The following is a 23,174-nucleotide window of genomic DNA, read 5'->3' on the forward strand; positions in this document are numbered from 1 at the left end:
AGAAAAGTTTTGTATTCCACAAAGTGCCATTAGAAAAAATAGGGATGACAGATATAGACAGGTGCCAGAAATGCAGTGATTGTTGGTTTTATCAGAATTTGTCTGGGAAATTAAAGATTTGCACATGAATGATTTTATTTTTCTTGTCAGACACTTGCAAGGGCCAGGCTCTGAACAGTTTCAGGGTCTTCTGTGTATGTAATTTATATTACATATGTAAATATGTAATTTTTCACATCAGATTATAAGATTATAAAAAATTTAAACAAGAAAAACAGGCTACAATGTTGTTTACTTTAAACATATATCAAAGAAATATCAAACTTATAATTATTATTCTCAGTTAAGTAATTTTTCTTAAAAATTAGAATATATATCACAATAATGAAAGATATTTGTAATCAGTCTTTCAAAGACAGGTACTTACAGTAGCAGGAGAAGCAACTTCTAAATCCATTGGTTCAAAAATAAGGCTCATTTGCTGTGACATTGTGATGATCTCTCCACTCATAAGGCACAACTTTTTATTATCATCAAGCACAGTATTCATATTCTCAATCCATACTGCATCCACTGGTCCATCAAAAACCAGCCATTTCCTATCTGGAGTCTGGTTTGCAGAAAATATTTTTAATCAAATATTTGCAATTTATTTTATTACATTTACTGTAAACTACATATTTTAGATCTATAGTTATTCTCCACAAAAAAATAATTGAAAATACTCAGACAGTTGTATTCACAAGCAATTTCTGAAATCATAATCTATATTCACAATTTAGTTTTATAACTTTAAAACATATACTGTAGTTAACTACAGAAGGTTAATATCTTTGAGTGGTTTCTTTCAGTTATACTTGCAATGCAGTACATTGCTTCTGTCAAACTGCAACATATTCAAATACTTTGACTTATGACATAGTGAGAGCATTAATACAACAAGTTACTCATCAGTAATACCTACTGAACACTTACCATGGAAGTCAATAGGACTAATTTAAGGAATATGGTAATATCTCACTGTAATGTGTCTGGCTTTTTACAATATAAGCAAATAGTCATAGGTATTAATCATATTTCTTATCAGAAAATACAAAGCAGTTGTGCAGTTCTGCAAATGTTATTAGAGATTATGAGCTTTGCACTGATCAATTTCAATATACTATTAGTTTATTTAAGTTTATAGGGGTAAAGAGTCCGATACTGCAATCACAAGCAAAAAGTAAAGTGTCTGTCAGGTAGATACATCTTCTATTATACTCAGTGAAAATATTTCAACAGACTTTAATGAAAGGTCAGCCATAAGCCACACTCAGACCGCAGTTTCTTCCAAAATAAACGTCAAAATGCCCATATACATAAACAGCACAGATTTGGGCCATAAACAGACAAAATAAGGAATGCCGATATGGTAGAAAGATTAAAGATTCATTTATTTATAACTTACACAAACAAACAAAAAAAACCCTTTATCTTTATGTAAGGACTTCTGAAGCATAAATCTTAATTCACCAGCATCCAAATAGTGCTTTGCATGGAGCGTACTACAATCAAGCCAAACTGCAGTCTCCGCATTCAAATGATTAAGCATATGAATCCTACAGTGGTTGTGCAAACAACATGTAATTAAAATCTAAAATGTATAAATTGAAAAGTCATTTCCCAAAATGCTCTAAGCCTTTTAAGCACTTACTTGGGAAGAAGCAAATGCTCTGAAGCTCACTGCTAGGATGCCATCTGACCATTCATGTGACACTGGATCAAATTGGCCATATAGCTGACCCATTGTTATGGATTTGGGATTTAAAACAGTGATCTGAACTTTGTTTTCTTCCATCAGCCCCTGAAGACACAAAAATAATAAAATCTGTTAACACCAAACATGCAATTTATTATGCCATTTGTTTTATTTTGAATTTTACAGTTATATATTATTATATCTTCATAAAAATTCATCAGTTTACAGCAGGAAAGACATTACACATATTACATTTGAAAGATGGTTTACAAGTGTCTAAAGACAATTATTCCAACTTTATCATATGTAGTTGGAAGTCTAATTTTAATACTGAACAGTGGCTTGATTAAAAAATAAAAAAGAATTCCAACTGGAAATCAGGCAGTCAACCAAGAGACCCTATTCTTACACTTCAAGGGATTACAACAGGCCAAGTCCTTTTGTCTCTCTATCCCATTTTCCCCATGTTTAAGGAATAAATATGACTGCCTTGGTAAATTTCTGAGATTGATGTGAAAATGACATTACAAAATGGTTTGGGTTTTGAGTTCAGTTTGGGTTTTTTTTCCCCACTTAAATCATGGAAAGATATCTGATTTTACTTTTTGATTAAACTTCAACTGAATCTTTCTTCGCTCCTTGTGACTAAATATGACATTTAATACTGCACACATCAGAGATCAGGTGGCTGAAAACCACTGTTCTACAGGAATGAATTACAAGTGACAAACTGCAAACACTCATTTGAACACATACTTACTATAGCCTTAAAAGATAAGAAACATGTATCCCTGCTCTTAAAAAAACACCTCTTTCCTTCTAAAAGCAGCCCTATTGTTTATGAGCTTCAACTGAGAAATCAGGAGTTTGGCATCATTTCATGCATGTTCTGCCTGCCTTCATCCCACAGATACACATAATCTTTCTTTGATTCCCTTCATGAAATATAAAATGCAGGAATTTTTATTATACTGTTTCAAAGGAGAAACAAGTATGTTTATTAAAAAGTATGATTACAACTTCTTTTTCTGACAGTGTGTATTGAATTATAATTGATTCTAACATAGTTTTTTATTTCACCAAAGTGAATATTCAGAGGGAAATGTAATATTTAAAGAAAGGAGAAAACAGAAAACATCTTCTTGGAAAGAGTTATAAGCTATGTGAACAGCAAACACACAAGCATGACAAAAGTAAAATTAAAAAAAAAAATAAAAAATGAGTACAGCAACTTTGTCACAGTTGCCCAGGTAAAAAATTAAAACACTGTTGCAATGACAAAAATTGGGATGTACAATCTTCAAGATTCATAAGCACATTGCAATTTTCTTTTGTATTATTTCTGTTAACAGCTTCTTACCTCATTCATCACAAATCTCTCCTCATCTTACTCATCACAATGCCCCCCAGTTATAAAATTTGGATATAGTCCCAATACAGCTGCTAGAGTTCCCAGAACTAAACATTAATCAGTTCAGATCAAGAAGATTTTCTTCAAGATGGTAAAAATCCTCCAAAAAAGTTGGAAACCTGGTATAAAGCTTTCACAAGGCACAGTTTTCTATGAAATTTCAAGTAGCTAATTCATTCCTTGTCCAATCCAATGAAAGAATTTAGAGAAAATGCCATGTGTAGAAATGCATGAAATGTATGAAATGTGTATATTTAAAACTGGGTCATCTTATCTTATGTGAGTTTGGAAGTACAGCTTCTCAATCAAATTCTTTAGCTTTTCCTTATGCTTTTAAGTTCCTTAAAGTAAATTCTGTATTCAGTATAAATACTAAATTATGTTTATAATTTTTTTTTTGAAAACAGTTTTCACCAGACATATTTATAAAAATGTTTAGATACCTTCTCACATATGTCTCCCAGTGCTCCTGCCAGAACTCGATATGCACATGTTTTTCCCCCAAAAGGCTCTCCAACTATCATAAAGCCATGACGCACAATCATCATCTCGTATATCTGCAGGATCTTCATAGTAAATACGTCAGTCATTTGCAAATTCATAGCATCACAGTTTGTTTTGATGGCTTCCAATAGGTCACTGTAGTCTGGTTTTGGTAGCTTCACACCAGGAAACAAATCAGAAGTAATACCCTATCCAAACAATTAATTGGAAAGTACACTTATTTTCACAGTAATTTTGTTTGAAACTCATGCAATCAACCCTTTGTTAACACTAGGTAGACTAGTATCTATTTTGGTTAAAAAAAAAATAACAAGGAATTTCTCATGTCACATTTGTCTGAGCCAAAATTCTGACTTTGTAATTTATTTTTGATATTTATTTCCTGTATGTTTTTCATATTTACCTGGGCACATAGAGAAGGGATTAAGTATGTAAGGATATTATTTCCTGATAAACATTAGCTTTTATTAAACTAGTTTATAAAACTTGTGGTTAGAAAGTGGAGAAAGCATTTACCTTTTTTCCTCAATAACTGAAAAATAATTAACTGAAATCTAAATTTAAAAGCAAAAAATCGTGCAGTTTTGCTTACAACAAAACAAGAAAGATACAGAATAAACTGAAAACATAACAAATGACAAAAAGAATCTCTAGGCTATCATTTCAATTAAACAGAACTGCAGTATCAGCTTGGAAAGCAAAGATTACTGAAAAACCATTCAAAATAAAACACACTCTTTAGAAATTACAATGACAGCAATTATTGGTGAACTTAGAATTGCATTATTTTGACATTTTTCCCATTATTGTATATGTTGGTTTCCTTCTACTGTGTGCCTTGGTTTTCTTTTAGCACTGTTAGTTTCCACTGTTAACACATTAATGAGCATACCACATCCTGGCCTTAAAGTGCTTGTTTTATTAAAGTGTATTAAAATATATGTTTAATGTTCTGTGCTACCAAGGGCATGTTTTACAATTGACTATGACAAAACCAGGGCTTTTCCAATGAAAATAATCATATTTCCCCAGTGGAGATATCAAGCCGTGTTCAAGGTGAGCACCTTTTCTTGTCTGAAATATATTTCATGTAAAACATCCATTGGTCATTCCTCTCCTGCATTTTTTCTCCACACTGTCTGCTAAAGAATTAAAGATTTATACACTTGTGCTAGAGTATGGTCTTTCTATGCCTACTAGATTTTATAACTAAGATGAGAAGGAAAAAAAAAAATCTATTTATAATTTCCTCTTACAAAATGGATGACATAAATATGGGTAAATGGAGGAATACCATATTAAAATAAATTATTTAGTATCACAGCATAAGTTGTACTGCTGGGCAAAAGTGTCTTCTCCACAATAGAGCAGGATTCATTTTATAAATAAACCCATTAACAGGGCCCAAAAACTTTATGATAGGCCCAATGCAATATCCTACAGGATACCATTAAAGGAAAATCTTTTTTAAAGTGTTAAAAATCAAGATTCAAAAATCTGGATGGACTATAAATAATTTAAAACAAAGTGAAGCAGAGTTTTGAGCAAAACAAGATACAGAAAGCATGCACCATTTGCATGCTCCTACATAAACACAGAAGAGTTACTGTGTATCTCAAGCCAGATGCACCTGATTACACTGGAGACCTGAACAATGAAGGCAAAAACAGCAAAATGAAAATGAATGAGGGAGGACATGGGTGTTTCCCCATTTCTCTCAAGCATGATATATAAATTGAGGGAAGAAATCACTATTTCTCATAATAAAAATGGCAATTATTCTTAAAATTGTATTTAAAATTTTAAATTACATTATTACTGCTGAACTTAAATCTTATTCTAATTCTTTCTGTATCTGGTAAGAATTTCAAACACAGCTACTTTATTGCAGAACTAGAAGAATTAGGCTATTACAATTCCCACATACTCTAGGCCTAACTTACTGCTGACTCTTAAATCTGTCCCACAATGGGTAACTAATTACAGTGACTTTGTGGCATCATGCTCATTTGTCAGTGTTTTTCTGTGTAACATGTATCTGTTCTGTACTGACATAATAATCTACTTTAATTCTGTTTATTAGCCTTACGTTCCTTAGCTGCCTTTTGCTGTTTACAAGTTGATAATGTGATAGTTCCTAGTTTCAACTTAAAAATTTTTTCCTGGTTTTAGGATATGCCAACAAGCAAACTATTAGTATGTGCAAGACTATTTCATCTCTAGAGCAACATACATTAGTTATTCTACGAAAGTGAAAAACATATAGTATTACTTCATAAATATACTTAATTTCTGTACATTAAATCCTTATCATTGCTATTCTTATTCTTAAAGACTGAAAATTAGAGAAACAACTAGCGAAGATGCTTCAGTCTTTCTAGACAACTTCTCTAAATTTATCTCCACTATTTCAAAACTTACGAAAATACGAAATCTCCCTTCATGCTCATGACTTGTTTTCAGGAACGAGTGTGTAATTTAGGCAGAATTTTAATGAGATTAGAGTAACAGTGTCCAGATACATATGATCAGTTTCTAATTCAGTATGTTTTCATGTAACTTTGGGCAAGGCAATTACCTTTTTTGTGCTTCAGATTTCTAAGGCTTTTTCTTAAAATTCCTAAAGGAAAGACCTTCCATATTACTTTCATGCCCTCGTGGATGTTTTCTTATAGAAATTACCTCATTTTATTCCATTATAAAATTACACAAAAATAAGTATTACGCACCAAAAATATAATTGCAACTAATATGACTGCTAAAAATATACCTATTACTATCCAAAACAACTCATGAGAGTTTTTGATGTTGTGAGTGTATAACTGCACACAAATTCCCATGGCTGAATATGAAGAAACAATTTTTTTTCCAAGTAAGATCTTTCCACTAATGTTTAAAAAGGTACACATGAAGGACAATGTTTTCACAGTTTCCAAACATCTATACACACAGCCCAGATCCTTCCTTCTTTTTCTAACAGGACACAGAAAGCTCACAGCTACCAGAGAAGACTGCAAACTTTTCCTAATGAAGTTCACAGCTCACATTTGTGTTGGGCATGTCTGGTTCAATCAGAGGTACATTGAAGATGCCTATCCTGCGGCACCAGATTAGAAGTCCAATCCAAATGGCACGTATTAGGACACAGACTGATTGTGTTAGCGCATCCCATAAATCAAGGGAGCAAGTTACAGATCATTTTCTCCAGCTCAGTTCCATACCGAGATCAACTCGGGACAAGAACGAATGTGGGCCACTTAATCTATTTACTGTTTTGCACATTTTAAATGAAAATCCAAATTTTCTCTTATAAAGAAGAGACTATTAGTACCTACCTATTTCATAAGAATACTTATAAGGTACTCTGAAATCTTGAATACATGATATATAAAAATAGTATGTTACCATTTGAGAAGCAGTAGACTTGGCAGAAACTTTCACTAGTCTAAACTACCAAAACCCAAACACTTGCTATATTTGCTAAGAAGGAACAGTTAAGACTAAGTTTTAAAATAATTACAGACTAGATTAAAAAAGTCTTTGGCCTACCTCTCTGATAAACATGCTATATAATATTTTTATCAACTAGTATTTTTAGCAGGCTCTTTACATTACTAAAAATCTGTATGTTTTCTACCTCAAAAAGTGGTAAATCATGAGACAAGAATTTAGGCAGGTTGACATCTGTAATGGATCTAAGGAGCAAAATTTCTTCATCTTCCAATGGATATTTCAGCTAAAAAAATATAAAAAATAGCATTAGTTAATTTTTATAGTTTCAAAAAACAGATGTTAAACTTGCTTGTTTTATTGAAAACTTTCTGTGTGCATCTATGCAATTATTTTGGCAGGTTCAGGGCCACTGATAACAACATATGTTCTGGATGTATGTTTATACATTCCTACCAAGGTGTTTGCAGTACTCAGGCCAATTTCATTTTAGTTTATGCCCAGTGATGGGTGTTACTATAAATTTGATATGACATTTTTTCCCAAACAATTGATTTTTTGCTTTCTAAGATATATTCCTTTTCTTCCCAAGAAGGATAATTTTCCCTACTTTGACATAAAATATCTGCCTTCAGCAAACTGGAAATTCTAAAAGCTTGAATATAGGTCTCTCTCCCAGTTTATGAAAAACAACTAAAGAAAAAAAAATACGTGCTTCTTTTGCCACAATACATAGCTTAGTTACTGATTTGGGGTTTTGTAGGGTTTTTTTTCTAATAGTAGGATAATAGGTTAAAAAAAAAAATTGGAATGGAAGAGAATTATAAATTATACTAGTCTAGCTAAATAAAAATAACAGAATTAATAAAACAACAGCTTGCGTTCTTAGTAAAATGTATGCATTTTACCCACAACGCGAGCCGAAACAAAATACTACATTCTACACCACTTTCTTAAAGATAAAAGAGTGATCAAAGTCACACGTGGCAGATATTAGCCAGCGTGTTACTGGAAAGTGTTTACATGCTATGGCAAAGGCAATTGAACCTGGTACGAAAAGCAGAGCAAAGCAGTGGCCAACATGCCAAACAACTCAGTAAATTTGCATTTAACTAGAATTCTTGAAACATAATCAGCATGCTCAATAGGTATGTCATTCAGTGACAAGTGGTGTGGTGAATGGCCTGTAGCTTTATCTCTTCTTGACTTTCCTCAGCTTATGCCCCAATACATACCCTTTTCATTTTCACAGGTATCACAGGATGAAATTTTAAACAGCTACTTGCCATTATGTAGAATAGTGTACCTTCTGTTAGAAGAGTCACGTTACTAAGTTATTGGATGACAAAGAAAATTCAAAAAATCATTTACCTTCAGGTTGCCAGCAGCAGTGAGTACTGACTTCACAGCTCTCATTCCATAATCATAATGGTGCTGAGAAGACAACTGCTCTGAACACAGACGATACGTAGCTACAATTTTTACAGATAGAGGCCGAGCAGTAACAAAACCACAAGAATAGAGAACAATCTCTGCAATCATGGCATAATCAGGAACCATCATAGCTACTGTTCTAAAGAGAGCCTATTAAACATGTACATGAAAAATCACATCAGAAAAAATTATACCACATTATTATATACAACTTTTTTCTACAATTACGTAAAATACATTTTTTTCATTATTTCATTAATACAGTGACAGCCAATTAAATTTAAGTATCATGACTATGACTACAATATATTTAATGGCTTTCCACAAATGCTTAGAAATACTTTATTTTCTATTTTGACAATTCATGTTTGTAGGTCTTTGTGATTCAAGATTAAAATCAAAAACACATAAAACACCACAAGCTCTAGAAGGAATAGAGGAGTGCAATACAGCTACCACAAATAAGTTGATGCTGTCAGACTCCTAACTAGCATTGTTTAGCTGCAGCCTATGCTTCAATTTTACCATTGTTCTACCAAACAAGCATCAGAATACTTTCAAACGACGAAACTTTCACTACTTTTCATATTATACCAGAAAGTTTTTTAAATTATCCTCTTTCATCTATACAAGTAGTATTTTTGAATCTTGTATTCATACTATGTGTTAGTGAATAAACTTCCCAGATGGTTCCGAGAAATGTTTACAAAGACTGTACTTTCCTACGTTTTTATTAATTTATCAAGTTAGTTGCTCAGATTTCCTTGCTTTCTGTGGACACAGGACAAATGTATTTAAAGGGTAAGAAAGGATGTAGCACTCTTGTAACAATCACTCAATAATAAACTTAAACAGAATAGAAATCTCTTACATTAAAACCACCACAAGTCCCTTCAGATCAACCCAAAAGATCAGACAAAACCAGAAATTAATACAAAACCGCTTTTTTATTTACTATTAAGGTATTATTCACTGCTTGTACACTATAAAGTGTTCTTTTTAATTTTTGAACTTCCAGGTGCTTAGCCAAGAAACACACAAAGTTGGGGGTCTTTTTACTCTCTTTTTTTAAATCCTGACAGTCAGACCTTGAATCAAGCAACCACTTCCTGACATTTTAAAATGTAGTTTATTCCTATTTTTCAGTCTCATTATTCTTTTTAAGGTCTTTTTCTTCTGAGAGATGATTTTTACATTAGTGTAATAAAAACTGAAGTTAACCAATATTAAATATTCTTAATAAATTAATAATTATTTATATACATTACTATAAAAAATAATAATTTGACAAAAAGTGATTTCTTTTTTTACTTTCTGTATTAGCTATTAAAAGTAATAACATGACAAGTGTTATAATACCTTAAGATTATCAGGAAGCTCTGAACGCCCAGCATAACCAGGATTCATGGTAATGAAGACAGCACATGTAGGGTCCAGTTTCAGTTCAGTTCCTTCAAATACTATTAAATCAGATCCAGAATTAATGCCTATGGAGAAATAAAAACTAATGTCATTGTTGGGCAGGTTTTGTTGCATCTTTATTCTTTGTCATATATAAGTGAAAGATATGATTAAAATAACAGGTTACCTCTTTGGATAGTAAAAATCTGCTGAGCAACCACAGAGAGTACTTCCAAATCAATCCTGTTGAATTCGTCAAAGCAAGCCCATGCCCCACAAGACAATAAACCCTGGAAAAGACAGACATATGACTAATTAATAGATAGCTACTTATTTTGGACACGCTGACCAAAACAATTCTGCAATATGAAAAAGTTTTAATGCACAAAGAAAGGACTTATACCCATGATCCAGAGCACTAACTTCTAAACAAAATCACTCCAGATAGAATTTGTTTCAAAAAGAATTACAGAAATTTAAAAATTAAGTTTGCTTCTTAAAAAAAAAAAAAAAAAAAAAAAAAAAAAGACAAAAAAACTGTACAAACTAATCCAAAACCCTAATTCTTCTGTCACATGCAAAGTGCCTACCTACTACACACATTTGGCATGTTTTACCTTTATAGTCAGTATTTTGCAACTGGGCAAAGGGGAAGATTTCATCATTAAACAAGCCTCCAAAAAACCTACTCTTCTTTTGCATCTATGCTAACAGGGTTCATAGTGAGAAAAAGCAACATAAGAACTTCTGCACAGCTAAAATTAACTGTTTGATTATGGCATCTTATGGTGTACCATGTTACCTGAAGTGCAGCTAAAGAATAATTCTCTTTTCCTACAGTTCTGGTTAATTCATAGGTCTTTTCTGAGGTATGCTCCCCAAATGCTACTGCACCATCTCTGCAGCACTGGTAGTCTTTCGATGGCATTTCATGCTTTGTTAACAGTAATTCTAAAATTCCCATTTAAGACTCAGAATTTTGCTTTCAGCATTCTAAATAAATGCTCTTAATTTAACTTATTTTGGTGAACTTCCATCATGTTGAATTTTGAAGACAAATCACATCGCTCCCATGCCACCTCTGACTCAGAAGGTAAGAATAATGCCAGGGAGGAAAGCATACTTGCTCCATTTTTGTATCATTCCAGCACAAACCAGGACACTGGACTATAAGACACAGATGTCCATTCAGGATAGATTTTCATAATACAGAGCTGTCTACTCAGGCTAATATCGAAATGAATAAATGCTTGATTTGTATCTTACCAGCTTATTTAGAGTTTAGATTAAAACTCAAGTCCCATAAAATTTGCAATCAACTATTAAAAATGCATTCATTGAAACAGCATCTATGTTACCTATTTAAAGCAAATAAAATCATTATGGTATATTTCATTTTTAAAGCACATAAAAACCATTTTGATATCTCAGTTGGACTCTTACTTATGGTAAGACCTATCTGCACGATACTAGCATTATATAGCAGCCTGGAAGTGAAGAAATATAATTTACAATACCTTAAGACCACTTCAAGTGCCAAAATAATTAAAGGGCTCTAATATAATTGAGAATATGACCCTCAAGATTTATCCAAACCTTAAAAAATTTTCCTAATGCAAGGTAATCCAATCCATCAGAGCAATTGAAAACCACACACTGTTTAGCTACAGCCTTTGCTAAATCTTTTGTAGTTTCTGTTTTTCCAGTTCCAGCAGGACCTTCAGGGGCACCTCCAAGATGCAGGTGCAGTGCACCAAACAGGGTTCTGGAAATAAAATAACAGGAAAAAAAAAAAAATCGTATGAATTTTCATGCTTTTTTTCCACCTGCTCTAACTTTTACCAGAAACTTTAAAAAATTTGTTTCATGTCTGCATTGTCCTATCATGGTACAGTTTACTTGCTTCTGGCCAGCTGTGGTTTACAAATGTCAGGTAATGTATGAAGTTTACTAGAAGTTTACAATAGAGAATAGCTTACTTTCCACTTTCTAAGTCTAAATCCTCTTGTAATTTATCACTAATTATAGTGTCAGAAAAGATTAATTTTATCACAAATTTAAATTAAAATATTCATAGAGGACCAATTGTATTCCACCAAAAGAAATTAATCCTATTCTAATTACGCCTATTAGAACATAAAAAATACAGTTCTGGAGTCATCTATTCTCAGGACTAATTAAAATATCTAAACTAAATAAAGTCTTGCTAATACAGTACATTTAGTAACTTGCAGTTTTACCTGTAGCATCTGTCTGTAAGTGGAGTAATAACCAGCCTAGGAGTATTGCCCAGATATTCATATCCGTACCTCAGTCCAGCATTTATCATCTTTGTTTCTAGATGCCCTTCCTAAGAAACATGGCATTAATTTTATAGATTAAATAAATAATTTTAAAAAAACCCACACCCACAACTCAACACTATTTCTCAAGTTCCTTAACAGGCCCGATGCTGTTAGAAACAACTGCATGGCAGACTACCGACTGCTCTGAAACACTGGCTTCAATGTGACTCAACAAAAAAAAAAAAAAAAAAAAAAAAAAAAAAAGCCAATTAATAGATGCTAAAGTATTGACACAAAAAGACCATTTTTTATATTAACTGTTATCTAAAAAAAATCCTACTAACCATATTGCAGAGTAAAACTGTTGTGTAGCTACTTAGAAAGTTAATGGACTTTCTAAAAGGTAAACAGAAGTAATCATGACCAATAGCTTTAGTTACGGTCAATCTGATGACACTGATACGGCAACGTATGATGCCTACATATAAATTTTTTTTTAATTTCACATGCAATGTGTTCTGTATTACGGGAAATCTTGTCCTGATGAATGTAAAATATTATATCCTGCCACTATCCAGTATAAACATTGTTATTTTTCCAATAAATGTAATGCACAAATAAAATATTATTGTCAGATTAAAACGTCTAACTAAAAATTGTCATCCTTATAGCGTTCTCTATCCTGCAGAATCAGAAAACCAAAACACAGTGTTTGAGTGAACAATTTTTTTCTGTACACCCCCCCCTGCAAATTCAGCAAATGTACTGAGACTCAGGAGTGATGAAAAAAATAATTTTAATTAAAAACTGTTCGTGTCTGGCTACTGACCATTCTAGTTAGCAATCCATAAAGGGATTGGTTATAGGTATTCTCTTATCAGCAGAAATTCTCATAGCAGTGTAACCATTCTCTGTGTCAGCAAGCAAGCAGAAATTGAAAAACTGTGAACAGAAATTACCTTCTAATAGGATTGAGAGGTATCACTTACCTCCCAGTAGTACCTAAGCTGACTTAACCATTCAAAGTCATTCTCATCTTTGACTTTTTTGCTTACTAGAGATGCAAGAACATCCCTAGCATGAACATCAAGCACAACAAGTGCTCCTAGGGTCACTCGATTCTGCTTAGACAGCTTTCCTCGCACCAAGGTGACAATGTCCTCAATCTGTCTATTATTCTGTTCCAGAAAATCCTCTAGTGCCTGCAAAAATTTTTAAAAGTTAAGAAGTTGCATGTCTAGTCTAAGGTATTATTATTTTTCTTATGTAACTTTTATTTCTTTGTATTAAAAAGTTCCTTCTCACTATAACAGTAGTACAATGTCCTTCATTCGCTGCTAGTTCAATAGGGTTTTGGGTTGGGGTTTTTTTCCCTACTTTTACAGAACCATGTGTAAAACATCAGTGGTACATATCTGGAAACAGAACAGCATACACTGTTTTCTTCCTGGAACACAGGAAATAGTCCTTATCTTTTTATACATTTCACATTAAGAAAAGGAAAATGCCACATGTGTTTTAAAGATCTACTTACATGTATACAATACATTTTCTATGGTTAGGGGACACTAGAAAAACACCTCTATGTCCCACAACTGTTAGAAAAAATAACACATCTATAATTCAAAAAAGTTAACAAGAAAATGCATTTTTCTACAATTTTTCAGTTTATTGACTTCTGGTTACAGTCTGCGTTCAGTTTCTTTTACACAGTAATTGATAGTTTCTTTCCGGCTAATAAGTTGCTGGTAAACAGGAAAGGCCTAATTAAGGAAAGCACTTGTATCATGACACTACTTAGATGTGATGAAGTGCCTTACTGAACTGAAATAAAAAAGTAGGAATTAACCTTAGTAATACATTCACACCAAAGCATGTTTCTATAGAGGAATGGCTTCTCTTTGTCTGGAGAAAAACTTATCTAGGTCTGGTTTAGATTTTTCTCCCTCCTAGCCCGCTGTTCCTCTCCAAACACACTGGCACTGGTAACCCTCAATAGATTATGATGATTTTGAGATCTCAGCTAGTTATTTTCCAAACATTAAGCTTGGATAATCATCTGCTTAGTATGACTTCTTTTTATTTAAGAGAATAAAGCAGTAAACACAGAGTTCAAAAGCAGTTCAGTTTCTACAGTGTTGTATTAGTTCTGACCAGGACACAATCTGAAATACCTCACTCAAGTCAGGGGTAATAACCCACTTGCTTACCACCAAGCTTTCCTCAGCAAACATGAGATATCAGTTGAGGCACAGAATATGTCCTCTACTCCTATATCAGTAACATTCCTTGGTGCTATCCTTCTGACCATATGACTGTATTTCACTGAGAATTCACATGGCCCACAAGACAATGCTCTCAAAATTTATGACACACCTCTGTTTTTATACAGCGTCTTAATTCATTATTTGGTTTTAATAAGAAATTTGCACCTTTGATTTATGTATAACACTTATTTGTTGGAAATAATTAACTTTAAAATGTTTGAAAGGGAGCAGGTGTGTATATGCATGTGCATGTATGTGTGAACACATATTTAATATTAACAAGTGACTTAAATGATATTGGCATCCTGCCCCAGAAAACACTGAAGTGCTTCAGGCAGAATGCAGTACTTCTGGCTTCTCACATGGTCACTGATCATCTGTCATGTTTCTTATGCTTTAGCATACAACGTAGGAATGGAAAAGAGAAAGAATATCGAAGGCTGTAAGGCAGAGTTCTTCTCCCTGCCACAGATTCGTGACAGACTGTCAGGAGATGCAAATGCCTCTGCACCACTTCACTACATACAAGCTCCTTTCCACAGCAGAACAAAGATTCTTGGGCTGAAGCCAGATAAGCAGAATTCCCACTACAACAGAATTTGAGTGAAGGCTACAGGAAGGACAGGTTTCCCTGCGTACCCACATACAGAAAAAGGCTTGATACAGACCAGCACAAGAGCTTTTGTCTAGGCTCAGAATTCTGTAACAAACATTCCCCAAAGCAAATTAATTTAACTCTTGCTTAACTTCCTCTTTTATCCACTAACAACATTAACTACAGACTCATTAAGGTGAGGTTGGCTAAAATCTCTAAGATTAGAATTCCTGTCTCTCCTTCCTGAAAGTCTTTCACCAATTGAGGATAATGGTGCAGAGTATGTAGAAGCCTTATTTCTTTGCCCAGGAAACTGAGGATCTCCTTTATTACCGGGAACAGAAAATATTTTCAAAACTTTTTCAAATCTTCCAATCTGTTGCAAGATTTGCCCCAAGATTTGTATTAGCAGATAATGTCCTCTTCTTCCTTTAATTCCCTCTTCCAAAACACTCAAAAGCTTCTTTTCCTTGCACGTCAGGAATGCAGCTGCTCAAAAAAGCCACTATTACCAGGAGCCATTGTTTCAACTTGTGAATAAGCAGAAAGTGTTATACAGCCTTAAAATACTGTTCCATATATGGATTAAAGATTAGATTTAACTTTGTGTTTGTGGTACAGCTCAGCTATATATGAACCAGGAGAATCCGAAAATACAGTACTGTGGAACTTCTTTCAATTGATACCATGCCATTGCAAAAAAATAGGAATGAAAAGAAGAGAGAGTATCATGAAGTATCACAAAGTTATAACTTCATGTATAACTGTGAAAACCTTTATGTTTCTTTCTGTCCAAACACTAGAGAATGAAATTCTAATTGCCTCATCTGATGGTGGCAATTCTGGAACACTTCCAAATCCAACAGGTGAGAGCATTAAGCCTTAGTGATAAACAAAAGAAAGGTTCTACAAAACACATATCCTGAATCTCAATTCAATGCCTTCAGTACCTTTATTCCCACTAGCATTAGCTAATAGATTATAAATTCTGTACCAGTCAGGCATATATATTCATTATTTGACAAGGGTGAGGATGGTATGTATCTTTTAACGCCAGTCCTAGCCCATCTTCATAAAAAGCACTAAGCATTAATGAAGGTAAGTTAGACTTCTGCACCAGAAACAGACAAACTATGCTAGTCCATACCACCTGAATACACCACCAGGCTGCTTTCACAGAAACATGTAATCTACCCATTGAGCTGCATAGAATGCACTCTGACATAGTGCACAAGCATTGGTGCCTATATCCAAAAGGAAATATTAACTTCAAAGTCTTCAAGGATCACATTTCAGGTAGATCTTTAAAGTAGACACTCAAAGGATTAATAATTACATCGAACACCTATTAATCCAAAAATGTTATTACCAAAGGTCTGATTTACTACTACGTTATATCAATTTGACATAAATTTAAATTTGAAATATTTCTTACCGTTTGGCCATTTCTAATAGACATCTGTACTTGCATTGTCCAAAAAGTTTGGGATACACAAAGAACTGTTTGCCCAGGCCACTCTCTTACCCAATTAACACGTGGAGTTTTTGGATAAGCTTCAAGTGCATCCCCAATAACCTAGACAGGAAAAAGCACACTATAACTGTATGTGAAAACAGGTAATGTTCAGCTTTAGAATTAATTTAGGTTAGGTCGTATTACTGAGAACAAAAAAAAAAAAAAAAAAAAAACACCAAAAAAACCCCAAAAACAAAAACCAGGGTCTAGATTCAATCTCAAATTCAACTCTATAATACTGACATCTTGCAAGCAAATCTCTCAACAAAGCTCAAAACCCCAAAATGTCATAATATGAACAAAGTGATCACACAAAATTTCTGAGAACTGATTTCCATTCTAAAATGATTCTTGCCATCAGATACTTAAAATTTTCTAGCTCCATCTACAATGAAACTAGAAAACAAGTACAAATACAATTTTGTTAAAGTAATATCCCAAACTGAAAGTTTTTTCATCTATTAATTCTAGTAAAAACCCAGAGCTTTTAATGTTGCAGATCATATTATTTAAACTTATATTTAACCTCAAGTGTATTTTCTAATAATAGAATGATTTATCTGGTTCTAGCACCACTCAAAGATAATCCCAATGAAATCAAAGCTTGCACTGGAAAAAAACTTCCAGTCCATACCAACAGGTTGTTTTCCTGCTATTAACAAAACCTGAGCAAGAATAAAGTCTCATTGTCAACAAACTCCTCAATAAATGTAGACATCTTCTCAGACAAGCAGGGTAAACTACCTGAGTGAAAATCTGCCATTTGTTTTGCAGTTCCAAGCGTCTTTGTTTTTAACAACCTATGCATACAATAGCATCAATTAAAAAAATACATCTATAAGGGAAAAATGTGTCTGTATTAACATTAAAACTATGTAAATGTTATCTGGTTTAGATCATCATAAAAGTTCTGTAGTCAAGGCTAAATGCAGACAAACAGTGCTTAACCATTTCTTATTCATGCAGCTCAGTTTGTCCATCCATGTCTGATATGCACCAAATAGATCAGGTTATTCACTTTCTTCTGTACTAATATGCCACTACAATAATTAAATTGTTGTACTGTAAGACAGTGTCAGGAAAAGTGTCTGCACATTTAATTACCTCACGACATTGAAAAAGAACACAAAAAAGAAGACAACAGAAGTGGTTAAATATATGACACAATAAGACATTGTAAAGACTAGAACGATACAATGTGAAAAGAAGCATTAAGAGTCTTGATTAAGGTAGTCATAATTAAGAGGAACATCAAAAAAGCCATGGGCAATCTTTCAGTTTAATCTTGTCCGTTAATACGACATCAAGTGTAGAACAATCTCTGGCAAAAGAATCCTTGGCGCAAACATTTTTGACTCTACTATTTAATTTTAAAGAACTTTAAAGAATTTTACAACCAGAACTTGACACTAGAACTAAAAAAAAAAAAAAAAAAAAAAAAAAAAGATATAACCTTTAAAGACCGAATTCGTTGTTTTAATGCTCATGCTAGGTGCAAAGAATAAAAAGTGATTCCAGTATATGTTAATGTTTACTGAAGAAATCAATGGTGAATGACATTAGCCTAGAAAATAAGAGGTTAGGACTTGTTACCTTGTGGACAGACTTCAGCATAGCTGCCTCCAGTTGAGCCAGCCATTTTTCAACTTGACCTCTAGCTTCCGATGTCGAGATTGTCTCTATGAGTTCCACAGTCTCTCCTTCACTACTTTTAATGTGTGTAATATCTAATACATCAGTAAATTCCACTCTTGCAATTCCTTCAAAACACTTTTTCAAGTGAGGTTGTACTCTAGAAAACAAAACTACTATTAAGCAGCTTCTGACAATTTTTTCTTGCCAATACTACCAAAGATGATCTAATTAAAAAAAAAAAATTCTGAACAATTTACTTAAAAGATCATTTTAAGTTAAAAAAAAAATTATCCTCAACAATAATTCTTGTGCACTACCTCCTGCAAGATGCCTACCACAGTATTTTTCGAAGATCAGCTTAAATATGTAAAATATTACCTATAGTCTCTGTAACATATAAACTAGTAAGGATAAACAAGTATTCTTTCTTTAACTGCTAATCTACCTACAGTAGATAATTCCATTATTTATACCTTCCCAGCAAACTATAGTAAACATTAAGGAATCTGAGTAAAGCAACCAAGTACAACCTTAACGCAATAGCTTGTAATAAAAAAAATTAAATAAATAAATAAATAAATAAAACAAAACAAAAAACAAAAAAACAAAAAAAACCCACACAGACAAAAAACTTTAAGATTTTTTTTTCCTCACAACATCTCTTGCCCTGTTCATTGCACTGTATGAATATTTCTCTGTGACTGAGCTGGCATTTTATTATTTATTTGCTTTCTTATTTTTACATGACCTTGCACTGCATTCACTGCACAATATCAAGCCTGCATATTGGGAATCAAACCCCAGTTCCTCTGCTTATAGCAAAGGCTATATTGCTTAACCAGACCATTTCTGCAGGAATCTTCGTAGACTTAATTCCACTCAGTATAACAAGGACTTATACGGAGTTCTACTTTTTGCAGTTTAATCCTGAATGATGTTGGGTGTAGAAATCCCCAGAGAGTTAAAACACGGCAAAAAAACTTCCGAAATACTTTAATTAGGACTGCTCCTAGAAAGGTAAAACTCAAGTCACTGGTATACAGGTTCTATGTGATATTCAATTTTCTACTGGGAAAAATCAGGTCTGTTAATTTCACCATGAATTACTATATGGACTTCTGATTCTTCTGAAAACCAGTGTACGGAAGGGTTACTAGTTCAGAAAACAGAACTGAATTTAATTACCCATAGAAAAAATAACTCTGTGTTCACCTATCATAAAATCTAACCAAGTAGATATTTAATACCATAACTGTCAGTGAGAAAAAAGACAGTTCTGGGCTCAGAGAAACAATATGACAAGATTATCTGCGTGCACTGAGTCACAAATACATCTAATAAATATTACCGTACCGAGCAGGATCTTTGGTCTCTGAAAGAATCTCAAGGAGTTCATCATTAGATAAAAAAAAGAATCTGGGGAAAAACAAGCGCTTCTTCTCTAGGTATTCATTAAGTCCCTTGAGAATTAGCTCCAGAAATTCATTGCACTTTCTCAGTTTTTCCAACATCTTGTCTATTATTACTACTGTCAGCACATGTTTGTCCTGGAAAAGAAATTATTCCTGATAAAAATGTTAATGCCTTCTCAAGTAAGTCACCACACAGCACTGCAGGAATTCTTAAGCAAAATGAATCTTTATTTCAAATTCTGCTTTACTCAAACCATTGTCAGGGTTACAATTTACTAACCTTCTTCATTGCCAGAGTTCACTGGAAATGTAGATAAGCAGTTGGTATTAAAGTAAATTTTTCAAAACATGAACTATTATTTTTGAAAATAATTTTCAAAACAGGATCAATTCATCAAACAGCACAACTCCCATCATTCTGTTGGAGCAACATCAATTTACGCTGATGATTCAATTGTATTATGTAATTAAGCAACATGGACAATCAAAACATTTTGATGGATTTTTAAAAGTGTACTTTTATGACAACAATGCAGTCACACATTTTAAGTGGTAATCATCTGAGTCTAATGCAAAAAAATTATCTTTCCTTCCACATAAGATATATAAATATATACACGAGATAAGTATTGAGATGGCAAAGTTGTATGTAGGCAACACTGACACTTCAGTACTAACACTAACTAGTAACGTGATCTAAAAAAAGGTATTCTTTGATCCTAATACTTCTACTAGCTAAATACGTGTTTAAAGATTTCTGCTAGCAAAACATGAAGTTACACTTGCTTTAAGAATACAAAAATTTTTTTTTTCTTTTTTTTTTTTCTTTTTACAATAGCACCTGAATAACACCTGACTGAGGAAGCCAAACCAAGCAAATGCTTCTACTCAGTTCCAGTATGGGCTTGGGTTCATCTGTGACTGAATTTATTCTAGTTCAGTTCTAGTTCAGGCCCGTGCCAGTACATTAACTGACTTGTTAACTGTGACCTGATTCAAACCCACTCATGTTGCAGTAGATGACGTTCTATAATGACAAAGTCCTGGCAAGGAAATGGAGAGTTATAAATCCCAATCCCCTGCTCCACTTCCCCCAAAGTCTGGGAACACAGCTTCCGCCATAGCTTCTCCTTTACCACCTAAATCAGACTGCATTTCACCAGAATCTGAATGGGGCCAGAATGGCCACAGGTGAGATGGAAACAGAGCTAACTAGAAATGTTAGTCAGCCCTTGGGTCCCGCCTACTCTGCCCAGTGAGTCTGCACCTGTAAGCACACAGCACAGAACACAGATCCAGGACTACAATGAAAATAGACACAGGTATATCCAACCATAAGAAACACCAAAGCAATTGGTAGGGAGAATTTCAGACTAGTCGATCTACTGAGGGCTTGGAAGAACTGCTGACAGTCACAACAAAGAATACTCCAACAGTGGGCAGCAGAAATTAAAGATGTACCCAGACTATTTCCACTAGGAACACTTTTGACAGAGCTCATTAGAAATACAGAATGTCCCACTCAGAAAAGTCCCTGATAGGGTTTGCAGAACAACACAGTCTCACAGAGTGGAAGCACGGGTGGCTCATGTTGCGAGGGACAGGTGACAAGAGACAGACTGCTGTGCAAAGCCCAGAAGGTGCAAAAGGTATCTGTAAGAAACAAACCCCTCACAGGATGACAATGTAGATTTGACCCAGTAACCTGACTGCTGTTCAGCTTGAGTTTGGAGGACTTAATAATAAATTCCAAGTTCAGTTCAGAAACTCATAACATTTTGAAATTATTTGCAATGTGCATTCAGCTTTTGTTCAATTCCCTGCTCATGTTACACATATACTTCCAATCTGCTGAAAAAAAAAAAACAGAATTGTACATTTACCTAATTGATCTTCATGGGAGTGCACCTCCTTAATACCATAATCATAGTGTTCATTTGTACATGAAATACATTTACCTTCTGTTACTTGTCTCTTGCATCATACCAAACCAGAACAAACTCAGTAACTACATATACTTTTATCTATACATAGACAGCTAAGCTGCCAGCATACAAACATAGTTCATAACTGGTTTTATAAAACAGTTAATGCACAAAAAACTGTATAATTATACGTTGTCAACAGAAAGAGGTTTTGTTCCCTTTCTTAGCTTATTTATCATCAGCAAATAGAATAAGTGCAACTGGTAAAGCAAATCAAAGCTGTGTTGCCAGTTTTATAAATGGGATTCTTCCTGCTTGTTTTTTCTTTCATATGAGAATAAGTCAGGAAAAAAATAATTTATGCTTCAACATAAATTTCCTATTTACAGTTCTGCTAAGGCATGAAGAAAAAAGGGAATGCCATCTTTCTCAGTCTTTGAAAACATCAGTGTAACTTATTTTGTCAGCGATACTGTCAGTGTCAATTAGGGGGAAAAACTGTATTAAGAAAAAAGTATAACAAGTGTATAAAAATAGTTTAAATACCTTGTTAAAAGACCATCACTAACTCTAGTTTCTTAATATATTTTTTCATATATCACAGGTTGTAGGCTGGTTTTTTTTTTTCCTTGCTTTTGTTTGGTTTTGTTTTGGTTTTTTTTTTTTTTTTTTTTGCTTTCTTCCCCACAAAGACAGAAAAGCTTCTGTATCCTAGATTTTCTTTTTTTACTTTATGGGAAGTGGAAATTAAACCACTAAGTAATTTAACCCTCATTAATGCACATTGCTTAAATTAGATATTCAAAATGGAGGAAAGATATATGATTACTCAAATTTGTGATGAAAAGCTAAGCAAATAAAGAAATTTTATAATACACAGAAATTTTATAATACAAGGGCATATAAATGCAAAAAAGTACAAATAGCCTCAAGTTAGCTTTATGCTTTTAAGAAAGACCATTCATATAGACTGGGGAAGAGCATTCTTTTAAGTGATGAAACTCAAACATAGCATTTGCGGAAACAGAGTGCCATCTTCTGGAAAATAATGCCTACTTGTTTAGCCAAAATCGACTTTAGATTGTTAAACTTCTATTCTGGCGTTTACACTCTCCTGTACAAACAAAAGAAGATTCTTTTTTCTGCCAGTGATAACATATATCATATTCAAAAAATATTTTGTATTTGATTAGCATTGAATATCTGAATTAGAAGATTCTATCAAAACAGATCATTCAGCACACTATGTTCAGAAATGTAATACTCAACAAAATTCTGAAATTCTTGCCCTTTTTTATTTTTACCCAATTTCTTCCCCAAAATGAATACTATTGATTTCACATCTCTATGGGACAAATTCCTGATTTTCTTCTAAACCAGAAGAAAGAAAAAAGGGGGTGGGGGGTGTAAGACAGAAAAACAGAAGGAGAAAGGGAGGGACAAAGAATAAAAAGAGAATAAAAAATGAAAAATAACTTTAAGTGATCAAGCTGAATTGCCAGGAAATGAAGTAAATGCTTCTTTTTGTATACTACACATTTTGTGTATTCCTACATTAAGACCATATCTACATTCTGAAAAGAGCTCAGATCAAAAGCTTT

General features: G+C 33.4%; 1 protein-coding gene across 1 annotated transcript in view; it reads right to left on the bottom strand.

The window, feature by feature from the left end:
- DNAH7 (dynein axonemal heavy chain 7) overlaps positions 1–23,174 on the bottom strand; it is a gene marked incomplete at both ends in the record, with an annotated part of 120,494 nt that overhangs the window by 64,902 nt on the left and 32,418 nt on the right. The window contains 13 exons of the mRNA XM_082311447.1: positions 428–610; positions 1,694–1,843; positions 3,593–3,841; positions 7,291–7,389; positions 8,475–8,687; positions 9,897–10,024; positions 10,126–10,228; positions 11,535–11,703; positions 12,179–12,288; positions 13,213–13,425; positions 16,521–16,661; positions 18,195–18,393; positions 19,590–19,783. Coding sequence (XP_082167573.1) covers positions 428–610; positions 1,694–1,843; positions 3,593–3,841; positions 7,291–7,389; positions 8,475–8,687; positions 9,897–10,024; positions 10,126–10,228; positions 11,535–11,703; positions 12,179–12,288; positions 13,213–13,425; positions 16,521–16,661; positions 18,195–18,393; positions 19,590–19,783 — 2,151 coding nt within the window. The remainder of the gene's footprint in view (positions 1–427; positions 611–1,693; positions 1,844–3,592; positions 3,842–7,290; positions 7,390–8,474; positions 8,688–9,896; positions 10,025–10,125; positions 10,229–11,534; positions 11,704–12,178; positions 12,289–13,212; positions 13,426–16,520; positions 16,662–18,194; positions 18,394–19,589; positions 19,784–23,174) is intronic.

This window comes from Platalea leucorodia (assembly GCF_965183815.1).
Source record: "Platalea leucorodia genome assembly, chromosome: 5".
NCBI lineage: Eukaryota > Metazoa > Chordata > Aves > Pelecaniformes > Threskiornithidae > Platalea > Platalea leucorodia.